The following is a 13,533-nucleotide window of genomic DNA, read 5'->3' on the forward strand; positions in this document are numbered from 1 at the left end:
GTGGGGCCTGACTTTTCTGTGTGGCTGTCAGGCTCCTGCCTGCTTGCACCCCCCTCTCTCTGATTGGTCAGCAGTGTTCTGAGGTAAAAATCAGGTAAAGGAAACTGCAGACAGTTGAAGAAAGACGGCACAAGTCTCCTGACTAGGGATAACATGCTTCACTTTATTCAAACACCTTTGTGAAGCTTGAGTACTATGCTATTATACTACAAAGCCAACTAAAAAACCCCACACAAAATCCAAAAAATACCCATAAGTATTATAACTCGATTTAAAGTAGTTAAATGCCATAGTGAAGCATGGGTATCAAGCTAGTTAAGAATATAAGAAGATACAATTGGTCCATCTAGTCCAGTAACTTGTTTCACACAGTAGTCAAGTAGTTGCTCCAAAGACCCACAAACAGGGCACAGAGGTCAAGGCTGTCCCCTGATGTGGCCTTCTAGTGCTGATATTCAGAGGTCTGCTGCCTCTGTATTTGGTGAATCTCTTTACTCACCAAGGCTAGTTGCCATTGAGGGACTTATCCCCTCTAAATCTATCTAACCCTCTTCCATGCTCATAACCATTGATTCATCCACTGGTAGTGAATTTCACAATTTATTCATTGAATTTATTCATTGAATAAAAAAGTGCTTCCTTTGGTCTGCCTGCAATCTATTGCCATCAGTTTGTACCCCTGAGTTCTAGTTTTGTGAGAAGGGGAGAAGAAGTTATCTCTATCCACATTCTACTCAATGCATAGTTTTATAAGCCTTTATCATGTCTCCCCTGAATCAACTCCTCCCAGTGAAAAGTCCCAGATTGTTTAGCCTTTCCTCATAGGAGAGGTTCTCCAGTCTCTTAAATTCAAATCCACCTCTATTCTGTACTAAATAGATAACACGTGACCCAAGATTAGTCCATATATACCCAAATGGAGTAACAAAAGGATTAGATATGTGTATCACAAAAAGGCACTGGGTCCACTTTACTATCATTTTTGCCTGAAAAGGTCACTTCCATTGAGAAGCATATAGTAATTCCTTCCCCCTTCACTGAAATCACATTGTTGTGTTGGCTTGAGAAGTGAGTGTCAGTAGTAGTAGATTGATGTGAATTTACTGAAGTGATTTTTTTCAGAAATTACCACTGTTTATGACCAGCCACTCTGTGGTTACTAGTGACTCCAACCTTCCCTTGAACATTCTAGTACACACAAGAGACTAGCAGGATCCTTTTTCATCTCATGGTGCAGTGCGGGCTTCGCTTCCTGTGATAACTGGAGAATGACAAGGATGTCTTTTCATGCTGGGCAGCCAGGAGCAAGTGGCCACTTTAGAGAGTTTTGTCTACTGCTACCTACCTGGCGATTGCATTTGATGCTCTCTGACTATAAATTGCAGCTGGCTACTGATTGATGGAGTATGCAGGTATTATTACTAGGATTCTAGAATAACAATAGGTATCTTGTTGAAGAGGTTTTTTTGCTCACAGTGTACCCAAGGAGATTCACTAGTGGCAGTTCTGTGCTTATTTTACTTGGAATGTTGTTATATATGTGTATAATGAATGTATGTATGTCTTTTATTATGTGTATTTTATTATATGTAGTCTTTTTATTAAGCAAAGACTCAGGCTTATAAGAGAGAGGCAGGATAAAGCACCCATGAATCCTTTGGGAAAGTGAATACTTAAAAGGTCTTGGATGCCTTTTACATCTAAGCCATTCCTACTAATGGGACAGTGCTGCTGAATGAAGTTAGTACACACATGCAGCAAGAACAAACAGTCTCTGTGAAACTGGAAGGTCCAAGGAATAGGAAAATAGTACTTCTATATTGGATAAAACAATTAAGACTTTCCTTAAATGCTATAAACAGACAGCAGTGCATGTATACGTTAGATCCATGTATTTTGCTTGAAAATTATACAGTCCCTACAGATGACCAGACTATACCAATATGAGCATTCTGTTTGGGTCAACTATATCATTATAATAAATGATAAAGAGAATTTGATCATACATCAATATAGATGTGTGATTAAATAGTTATCTGTATCCTACTGGTTCAAGGTTACTAGACTTTTAAACAAATTCAGCATTTTTCTTTGAATTGGTTAAGTGGTAATTTCTAGACAAGAATTATAATCTAATGTGGAATCACAGATGCGATATAAAGTAGACAACGTAATATTTTATGTTGGACAACCTTTGGTTTACGTAACAGTATATTTGTATTTCTTGATAAGGATGTTTTTCATGTCATGCTGATACTATGGGACTCTGTACTATCTTGTGTGAAAAGAACACAAAGTTTGCATGTCAACTTTCTTACTTATATTTCATTTTAGCGCTGTGAATTTAATTTCTAGTGAGTGTAAAGGGACTGAAAAACTTGGTTTTGTTTGTTTGAACCAGTAAGGATTATAACTAGACAGGGGGAAACATTTAAATCTAGTGGTTATGAAGAATATAGAAAAATGTGGTAGGTTAGGCTGTGAGAACCTACATTCCTTAGAAGAGCAAGAGAACAACATCTGATGAGTTAACTTGCATGCAGGTGTACAGCCAGGGCCCAGTGGGAACTGAATGATTTACAGCCTGTCAGCATCTGCAGACAGACAGGAAGTTAACGAATTATATATAGATGTTTGCTCCAGCCTTGGCTGATTTTTCATTAAACAGAAGGGACCAGCTAGCAGCTACTGAAACCACAGGTTTCACTTAGTTTTCTATACATTCATTTACTCTGAAGCAATATTAGCATTTTGTTCATAAAGAAAGACAATTTAGTGGTCAAGTGACACATTTAGAAAATTGTATCCATAGTTGTAACACTCAATCTTGCACATTGTATATTTGTTTTTTTTTTCAACATGGAAAGTTCTATATTCCACAAAAGTACAGATTATTTCACTATGGGTAGCCTGGATTCCTAGAACTAAAAGAGAGACAGTGTGGTCTAAACACAGCTCAGATTCAAAAGCCACATTCAGCCCTGAAGTTTACAGCATGGACTTAAGCAAGCCACTATCCCTTAGCTTAATTTACTTTATGGAAGATTTATAGATGCTGCTGTGATCTACCTGAAAGAAGGATGCAATGCAAATATAATTAGTTAACAGCAAAAACAAATACTTTCCATTGAAGACCATTTGCAACCCCAGCCAAAATGAAGAGACAGACACAGGCTTAGAACTAAAGGGTCATTTATTAACATGACCATAAACATAAACCATGGCAAGGGCTAACTAAGCAGTACAGGTCAAGCCACAGGGTCACCCCTGGACCTCTGCCTTGACCTGTCTGGGCAAGCCCCACAGCCCTGGGTGTAGGCCATCCCTGGAATGGCTGTAACCTGGCTGGCCAGGCAAATGGATCCCCCCCATCAAGCACCTAACGCTCCAGCCGTACAGCATGAAGGAAGGCCTTGTCCCAGGGGATCCCCACAGGTGTCTGCCCGTGTTATGGTAGCCATCAACAAGCATACCGCTCTGTTGGCAGACCCTAATCCCCACCCATAGGGAAGCGCCTCTGGGTGCTCACCAGCCCGCGCCCTATTCCCAAAACTCTCCTGCCAGAAACCTAACCAAAACAGCACCACCCAGGCCAATACCTCAAACCTCTGCCAGCAGTGCAAGGTAGGCGAACCCCCCCCCCCTTCCAACAGCCAATCAGGGGAAAGGGTAAAAAATTCTTACCTGGCTCTGGAAACAGCAGCCGGCTAATCCTGCACTATGACAGGATGAGGTAGGTGGGCCGAGCACGTGAAGCAACTGTAGCCGGGGAAAGCGGAGCTGCCTGTAAAAGGCTCCTGGCTCCACCCCTGGCCAAAGTCCCATATGCCCGGGAAGGGAGCCTGTCTCTCCCTCCGGGTGGGGCTACAAAGGCCGGCTCCCGGCTTATGCAGCTATGCTGCAGCCGGGTAAGCCAAATTGCAACCCCAGCCGGAATGAAGAGACAGACACAAGCTTGGAACTAAAGGGCCATTTATTAACATGACCATAAACATAAACCATGGCAAGGGCTAACTAAGCGGTACAGGTCAAGCCACAGGGTCACACATGAACCTTGACCTGTTTGGCGAGCCCCACAGCCCCAGGTGTAGGCCATCCCTGGAATGGCTGCAACCCAGCCTGTCAGGCAAATGGATCACCCCATCAAGCACCTAATGCCCCAGCCATACAGCATGAGGGAAGGCTTTGTCCCTGGGGATCCTCATAGGTGTCTGCTCATGTTATGGTAGCCATCAACAAGCATACCACACTGTTGGCAGACCCTGTTCCCCACCCATGGGGAAGCGCCTCTAGGTGCTCACCAGCCTGCGCCCTATTCCCAAAACTCTCCTGCCACCGCAAGGGTCAAGCCTCTGCTTAGACCCTTGCGCCCCACAGGTGGCTTAAAGCCAACCAAAGCCCTTGCCACAGGTCATCGAGAAAAATCTCATTGCCCTCCATTGACAGGTGTACACTGTCGCCTCGGTAGAGGTGGGCAAATTCGGCCCTAATTCTCTGATGTGGTAAATAAATTTCCAAGCCATCCCCCAAGGGTTTTTTAATGGAACAATTAGCCTTAGGAAACAGCTTCAGTAAGGATAACATTTTTTCTCACTTGTCTTCCATTACAAGCAGTAGTGGCTGCTATAGAAGATATTACAACTGCTTAATGAGGTTTCTTATCTTCACTATCCCATTAAGAGCTCCTGTACATGGAATAAGGAGCTTTCCTGTCATAATCTACTTTTTCCTTTCTTCATCTACCAGATGAAAACCAGATAGTTTTATAGTACTGTTCCACCACGCCTATGACTAGGGGGCAGCTTTTTGTCCCCTTTTCTGACTGCCACACCCTCCTTTTGCAGCTGCCCTGGAGGTACATCATGGCGATACCCATGGGTTGTGGGGACTCTGTAGTGGCCAGATTTGTTTGGTGGTGCCTGGATTTTTATGCTACTGATATAAAATTGTGTTTCAATATTGGTTTTAATACTATTTATAATGTTTTATTGTACTTTTAATAATATATTTGTTGGAAGCTGCCGTGAGTGGGAAGGGCGGGGTATAAGTTGAATAAAATAAATAAATAAATAAATAAATACTGCTAACAGGTTTTCATTGCTTACCTAAAAAGCAATAGTTATATCTACCTTGCAAAAGGACAACTATTATTCATTGGCATGTGCTAACTAATTTATCTTTGCACAATTGTAACTTTGTTGAAAAACTGGAAACAAAGTTAGAAATCAGCAAGATTAATTAAAGGTTGTGGGGGTTTTCCTGATCTCGATCATACTGCTCTCAGTTTCTCATCTTTCTTCTCTTATCCACATCCTCAGTCTGCCGTTCATTTTCTTTTCATTCTGATTATGAACCATCACATCTTTTTCTCACTGGCTAAATTTTCCTGTCAGAATTCATTATAAAATTCTTGCCTTGAAGGCACTTTATGATTCTGCTTCATGTCCTTGAATAACCCTTCTATACTATCTTACTCTTTATGCTCAATCTAATCTTCTGGTTAGGCCTCATGATTCCTCAGCACTATCTTGTCTGCAGTCATTTGCTTTGTCCTCCCTGTGCAGGGAATTCTCTGCCTCTTTCCTCTTCTCTCACTTCATTTAAAAAGCATTTTAAAACCTACTTGTTCTGTATTTTATTTCTCTCTATGAATTCTAGCTTTGGCTCAGAATCCATTCTTCTGCATTTCATTTTGTTTCCATCTTCTCCCCTTTCCCTGCCTATCTATTCTCCTTTCCTTTCTATTATATCACTATATTTTTAGATCGTGAGCCCCAGGGAGGATTAGTGTTTTTTTTTAATTTATCGTTTAAAACTTATTAATTGTAGGTGCTTTGTAAATTAAATTTGATGATTGTCATTAATGCTGCTATATACTACAGTATCCACATTAGATCAATGTGTTTGCTCCAAGAGTCTGCTGTAGTTGAATATAATTTATACTCAGTTTTATTCTTGGGACATAAAGCACCGAAGACAAGTGGTAGGCTGGATTGTCAGCTTCAGGCTGGTGATTTGGAGATGATGCCTGGGGGGGATTTGGGGTAGGGCTTTAACCTAAATCTATGGCATACTATACAGACCGCCCTCTGAAGCTGCCATTTTCTTCAGGAGAACTGATCTCTGTAGTCTGGAGATCAGTTGTAATTCTGGGAGAATTACAACCCCCACCTGGAGGTTGGCCTGCATTCACTGTACTTGTGGAAATGGATCTTTCCTCAAGAAGCCCAATATGAATCCTGAACAGCCAGTGCTAAGGCTTCTGGACCACATGCTGGAAGGGGAGCTACTGTGAATGAGGCAAAATCCCCTTTTCTTACTCTGTACCAACCAGAAGCTTATTCAGCTGTGTTTCGTTTATCAGTTAATGTTAATTTAGCCCAATTGTTCCTCCTTATTCAGCCCCCTGTGCCTCATGGTATTTTGTCCATGTGGCTCTCCTGAACACCTAGAATATTTGCAAGGGGGGAGGTCTTAGGAGGATTTTGGAGAACAAGAAAAGCAGGGAAAGAGCCACGAGAACCTTCTGCTTGTGGTTCACGTACTCTTGCTCTATATTTTTGTTTATTTTTTATGTTAGGAAACTTTACTGTTATTATTAACCTATCAGAACATCTACATATCTGTTCAAGAACTACTTTGTAAACTCTGGTAATTTTATGCCTTCAAAAGGTTTGGTGTAGAGCCTCCTGGATTAATAAAGCTAGAGAAAGAAATTGAACAAGAAGAAACACTTTCAACTCCTCTTCCATCCCCTTCACCTTCTCCATCAAAGTCATCTGGCAAAAAGAGCACAGGAAAACTCCTGGATGATGCGGTAAGGCAAACCTCAAGGGGTGATACTTTGACAACAATATTTTGGTGGTTCCTGTCATATTGTTATTACAGTGCTGGGCTGCACAGGATTAACTATCATACTTTTAGAGAAATATCCACATTTCAAGGTGACTGCATCTGTTAGGTACTGAATCGTTAACGCTTAGATGGCTTCATTCTCTAGGCTTCTTCACAGTTAGTGTCCAGAGTTCAAATTCTGTGCCAAAGAAATTTTAGTTTTGTGTTAATAAAGTTAAATTTGACATTCAACATAATTTTATGTAGAAATGTAACACTTATTATTTAACATAATGTTGATCAATATTTTTTGCAGCTTAGTAATTTGTTTGGAACAAGGAAATAAGTATCAGGTTGGACAGAAAGGAGATATGAGATGAGGGACAGGTAATAATAGTAAAATCCATTTGGAATACAGCTTAGTGGCCTAGGAAAATCTGATGCTACCACATTTGAAGCTAGAAGGCTTCTGGATGAGAAGCCGTTTGCTTTGTGTAAGCTACTCTGAGATCCTTTTCATATAGTAGTGTGAAATTTGAGACCTGCTTCAGTATAGAGATAACATATGCTGCAGGGATACATGCATAAATAAAACAAGTACATGGGAGGGATATTGCCAGGTCCACATGAGTCACCCTGCACACATGATGTGTCATTCCAAGGCACTGAGTGTGTCTTGCCCAGTGCCCTCAAATTCCTGGAACTGGCATTGGTACCATCTCCAAGTAATCATGTCACTTGAGCATGACCAATATTGAAGAGAATAGAAGTATCTCCACTTTAATTGTATTTAGTTTTATGTATGTTGTCTTGGTGATTCTTCTGAATCAAAGTCAGGATAAAAAAATAAGTAATGATAGCATGGTACTGTGGTTAGTGTGTTGGACTAGTATCTGAAAGACCCAGGTTTGAATTTCCACTCTGCTATGGAAGCTTGCAGGGAGACCTTGATCCTGTCACACACCCTCAACCTAACCTAGCTCACAGGATTGTTGTGAGGATAAAATGGAGAAGGGAGAAGCAACTTTAGATTTCCACCAGGAGGAAAAATGGGATATAAATGAAGTAATTAAATACATCCACAGTAAAATTTCAGTGGGTTGAGTAATGTATCTTGTGTCAGCTTGCAAAGTATGATGGCATCTAAATAAATGAAACTGCCATGTACTGATGCAGAGGAGTTAGCTGTGTTAGTCTGTGGTAGCAAAATCAAAAAGAGTCCAGTAGCACCTTTAAGACTAACCAATTTTATTGTAGCATAAGCTTTCGAGAATCAAGTTCTCTTCGTCAGATGCATGATACAGAGACTGGTCAAATACAGAAGAGGAGGGAGGAGAAGAGGAGGAGAGAGAAGAGGCAATTAGGGGGGGAAAGGGGAGGGTGCAACCAAAACATTCCTTTGCTAGTATATGTAAACATCTTTTGATCAGTTGGCTTCAAAGGAGTTTGATCTCTTTGTCAGATGCATCTGGCAGGGAGAGCTGTGGTTATCGAAGGCTCATACTGCATTGGAATTGGATGGTCTAGCTGTTTGGCTGCTACAAACTAACAGGGCAAACTCCTTTGAAGCCAACTGATACACACACTAAAAGGAGATGTTTACATATACTAGCAAAGGAATGTTTTGGTTGCTCCCTCCCCCTCCCCCCCTAATTGCCTCTTCTCTCTCCTCCTCTTCTCCTCCCTCCTCTTCTGTATTTGACCAGTCTCTGTATCATGCATCTGATAAAGAGAACTTGATTCTCGAAAGCTTATGCTACAATAAAATTGGTTAGTCTTAAAGGTGCTACTGGACTCTTTTTGATTTTGCCATGTACTGAGTTATACTACAGGTTCATTTATGATCCTGGGCTAAATACGGCAGCAGCTCCTTAAGACCTAATGAGGTCTTGTTCACAATTTAATCATGTGAACTACTTTACAGCAAATCAGACCACTGGTTCATTTAACCAAGTAAAGTCTGACTGACAATGACTGTCCAAGGTATTTTCTTGCCTTTCTCACTGAGATGTTTTTAATTGGAGAAACCAGGGATTAAATCTGGGACATTTGCATGCAATTCATCTTAAAGACCAATCAGTAGTTGCCTGGGCAACTAAATGGTTAAACAGAAAAATGTTTAAAATGTATTCTACAAAAAGAACCTGTTATTATGTCAGCTCCTATATCACATGATAAATGTGCCACCTGGGAGTAACAAAGAGCTCCTTGAAAACCCCCTTGCCACCCTTGAACTACAGTGAACAGATGGAATTTGGTGTATTTAACAGTACTCATGAAATATAATTTGTTGAAATGCAAACTGAGTTAGGCTTATCATTTTTTTCTTGCTGTATCTTTTCAAACTCTCTCACCTCAGCTGTCAGGAAAAGATAGAGGAAAAGTTTATAGGACGTAGAGGAAAGGTGACTGCATTTCTCAGGGGTAAGGGAAAGGGGAGAAAAAGAATATAAAGGATGGCTTGATGACCTCCTTTAATTTACTGACTAGAAGCAAAAGAGCAAAGATTAAATTCTTTCAGGGAGGTACATGACCTTCCATGTCCTTCAGCTCATTGACTGTAAACCAACATTAATTTCCACATGGTCCAGACACAAACAGGACTCAGTCCTGACCTAAAAATGTTTAGATTCTCCCCCTCACACATTGCTTCTGAGAAGCAGCACTGACAAGATTAGTAGGTCTTCATTCCTTGTTGGTTTGTATTAGTGAGACCATTGTCTGCTGCTCTTCTGAGACAAAAGAATATATGGGCTTAAGAATTTTTCAAGAATCAATAGCAAAACGCAGCTCAGTTCTGCATTATCAGTGTGGAAAAGCAACATGAATGTTTTTCTTCCAACATACAGATCAGCTCCAGTATTTCCATTTGATAGACACACTTCCAGGAATTATTGGAGAAAGAGAAAGATAGGAGAAGAAGAAAGACCAACTGATTTTGCCTGTTATTAAATATAAATCATCCCAGTAAAAACATAATAGGGTTGCCAGGCCTCACCTGCAACCCCCAAGAGCATTTGGGCTAAGGACTGGCACACTGACAGTTCCAATGAAAACAAAAAGTAACATAATGAATCAGTCTGGGATTTGCAAAAAAGTCAGATAAAACTAGAGTTTTTGAAAACTCCTAAGCATCCAATAATGTCAGTTCTGGAAGTGATGTCAGTGTGCTGGCTTATTGCCGACGCACTCTCCGTTTTCTTCTGCTGGCATTTCAGGCTCCAGTGGGCAACAAACAAGCAACCCTATGTTCTGCATTACTCTGGTCAGGCCTGATTTAGATCTAGGTGTGCACTTAAGAAGCCTTAAACATCCAGTTAGCTTAGCTATATCAGATCATTTAACTCCTGGCAAGAGGTACACCTCAGTAACATTTTTGGTCCCTTAATGGGCATAATACACAAGCAAATATTATTAGACAATCTCTGCTTCTGTTCTAAGCCTTTATTAAAACATGATTATTCTGCATTCTTAACATTAACTAAATCATCAGAAAATCATATCATCCATCAGTGCTACATGGATCATTAAAGGAGGACAGTTACATGAGTCCATAAAAGTTTCTTACCCAGAAGATAAGCAGATAACAAACAAGGAGCTCCTTCTAGAAAAAAATCACCTGATCAATGCCACTTCCCACATTTATAGAATTGGAAAAACATTTTTTAACATCAACTAATAATCCCACTTCATAAGAACACAGATTCTTGGCTAACTAATTATCTTAACTTCAATCACCATACAAGGTTATCCATACTTGAAATGTCTTTTTAAAATATACAAAAATTGTTTGTTCAATCTTGTATCTTAACAAAGTCTATGTAAAAGTAGTGATCACAGGTTTTTTATATAAATTAAAATCTTTTTGGCCCTCAATCAATAAGACCATCCTTGAATCATATCATCACTTTTGTGAAGTTGGACATTCTTTCCATACTCAGGTGCTCTTTGTACCTGGGACTCAATGCATAGTACTGATATGGGTTAGACAGCAATTCTACTCCTTTGTAACTCCTTTGTGTTACTTCTTTGTTTCATGCCCTATTCCATTCTAAGTCTCTTGACTCCATTTCTGGCATTTCTAGCCATGAGGCCAAGCTAAATGTCTGCGTGCAGAGATATCCTCTATGATCTTCTTGGTCAATTTCAGCAACTGTTTGCCTATACCTCTGGCCGTATCTGTGACACTTGTAATAATACTTCCAGACTTGTGGATTAATTAAAACTGGGCAAGTCATAAATGGCACAATTCAGTGAACCTTCAAGCTTCAGTGAATCAAGCTTCTGTTAGGGAATAACATTTATTGTCACTTAATGTAAAATATATGCATATCTAACAAAGCAGACTTTGGCTCCAAAAAAGGAGTTCAGGAACTGGGAGAAGCCATGGTAGAAAACAGAGAGTAATCATATTTCCTGTCTTTTATTGTTTGTGTGGGAAATCTCTTCCTGAAATTCAGTAAACTAAAATAGATTACCAAACACCAAAATGTTATTTATTTTGTCTTCATTCCCTGATTGTAGACACCTGACTAGCTATTTTAGAGGTGGCAAAAATAAGATGCTGAGATAGCTGAGTCCTTAATATGATCCAGCAGGGCTCTTATGTAGGACAATGTTTATTATCAAATGTATTTACCGCACTTTACCAGAGTTTACTTTATGTACTAGAGCTTCAAAATTTCAAAGTTCTCCAGAGTATTAGCTGAAGTCGATGAAATCTTTAGGAAGTGTTCCCTTCATTTTGTTTCCTTTGACATCAACACATCAGATCAGCTTTCTTCCTACAGAACTACATTGTGCAGAAATTATTGTCTTCATGTCCTTGGCAGTGTTGCTTTTTTAAAACCAGCAGTAGTACCTGAATGTCGAATTAGAGTTCATTCAACCTGATCTGCTCTTTGGCAGTGATATTTGTGCTCCTTTCAGTTCACCAACAAGTCCAAGATATATTAAATATTAATGTAATTCAACATATATATCAGTTATTACCCAAATGGTGGGTTGGGTGGATCAACAGGGCACTGGTGACAGAAAGAAAGAAACAAAAGGATAATATAAGCAGTGATGGATTCTGCAAGTGGCGGCTTTGTGAAAATGACTGGCTTCGTGAACAGATGTATTTCATATTCTACCACAGCTTCCTTATGTTCATTAGAATTAGAGCCATTTTTAAAAAATCAAGATTATATGAACTGCAGATTATATGAAGAAACAGATTGTTCCTTCTCCCAAGCTTCTTGTTTAAATTGACTTGCTAGTCCTTACATGTTCAGCATTAGCTCATCAGTGTGGCATTCTTCTATTCTGTGGATACCCACTGTGCTAGTGCATAATGTATAGGGAGCAGTGGTGGTTTAAATGGGAAGAAAATATTTATTTAAAGCAATAGTAAAATAGTAAAAAACAAAAGCAAAAAACAATAGCAGCAGTTAAAAAACAACAACACTTGTATTAAAAAAAATACAACTCTTGGAGCAGTGTTCTTTTAATCTCCACCAAGCCTTTCTGAAAAGAACTGTTTTAACCAACCTCCAGAAATAGATCAGAAGACTACCCAAGGGAGGGGATTGGAGCCTACCATTTGCCTACCAGTCATATAAGTGCTTTTCATTTGAGAATAATGAGTCCTGAAGTCCTTGTGTTGCATTCCCAATCATCTCTGAGTGGAGATGGTGGTACGACATCCCAACATACATACAGGAACAAATTTATACAGGTACACCCTTGGAACCTTGACCGGGCACCTTCTACCTCATGCCAAAGATACACAAATTTGGTTACCCTGGATGTCCCATTGTCTCGAGCATAGGCACCATCACTGATAAAGTATCAGGATATATGGACTCCATCCTGAGACCATACAACGTTCCTTTAAGAATGTTGCCTCCAGGAGCCTAAGCTGCCAGAGAGGGAGGGAGGGTGAAGAGCAAACACCTGCCTGCTGGTGAGAGAGAAGCCAGCCTCTCAGCCCCACCCCTCTCTCTGCCTGAGGTACTTTAAGAACATCTTGAAGTGCCTCAGTTGCTTGAATTAATGTTGTGCTCACCTGTTGTTGTTGTTGTTGTGAGAAATGGAGAGTATGTTGGATGATGGTGGACATAGGGAGGAGGGCCCAGTCCTCTGGGGATGTGGGAGGTATGACGGTGGGAGCTGGTCTCAGTGGAGAAGGGCACGGAGATATGGAATGGCTCCGTGCCCTTCTAACCTGCGTCTCATCCTGAGAAACACTGGTGATGGAGCCAGGAAAAAGAACCTTCCTTCGACACGGATGTTGTGCAATACCAGGTCCATAAACAATAAGACCGAAATGCTGCAAGATATCTTTGCAGTGAGTGATGTGGATCTGGTATGCATGACTGAAAACTGGGTGAGGGAGGATGAAACAGTTGCCCTGGGAGAACTGACCCCCCCCCCAGGATATTCAGTCCTCCATCAGTCCCGAATAGGAGGTCGGGGGGAGGGGTGGCAATCCTTGTCTGAGAGTCTCTCTCTTTCAGGCTGCTCCCCACCCCTGAGATCTCTGGCATTGAATGTGTAGGCCTGGTGTGGGGTGCCGAGGAGAATTTGGCTGTCTGGTGTACCAACCGCCTAGTGCACCAGAAGCTACCCTGTCGCGTCTGCTAGAGATGATAGCGGGGTGGGCCTTGAAGTACTCCAGAGTGATGGTGCTGGGGAACTTCAACATCCATGTCGATG

General features: G+C 40.8%; 1 protein-coding gene across 1 annotated transcript in view; it reads left to right on the forward strand.

Annotated features, from left to right (window-relative positions):
- Positions 1–13,533, forward strand: part of GAS2 (growth arrest specific 2) — a 232,832-nt gene that overhangs the window by 130,750 nt on the left and 88,549 nt on the right. The window contains exon 6 of the mRNA XM_054972360.1: positions 6,673–6,817. Coding sequence (XP_054828335.1) covers positions 6,673–6,817 — 145 coding nt within the window. The remainder of the gene's footprint in view (positions 1–6,672; positions 6,818–13,533) is intronic.

Source organism: Eublepharis macularius, chromosome 2 (assembly GCF_028583425.1).
Source record: "Eublepharis macularius isolate TG4126 chromosome 2, MPM_Emac_v1.0, whole genome shotgun sequence".
Classification (NCBI taxonomy): domain Eukaryota; kingdom Metazoa; phylum Chordata; class Lepidosauria; order Squamata; family Eublepharidae; genus Eublepharis; species Eublepharis macularius.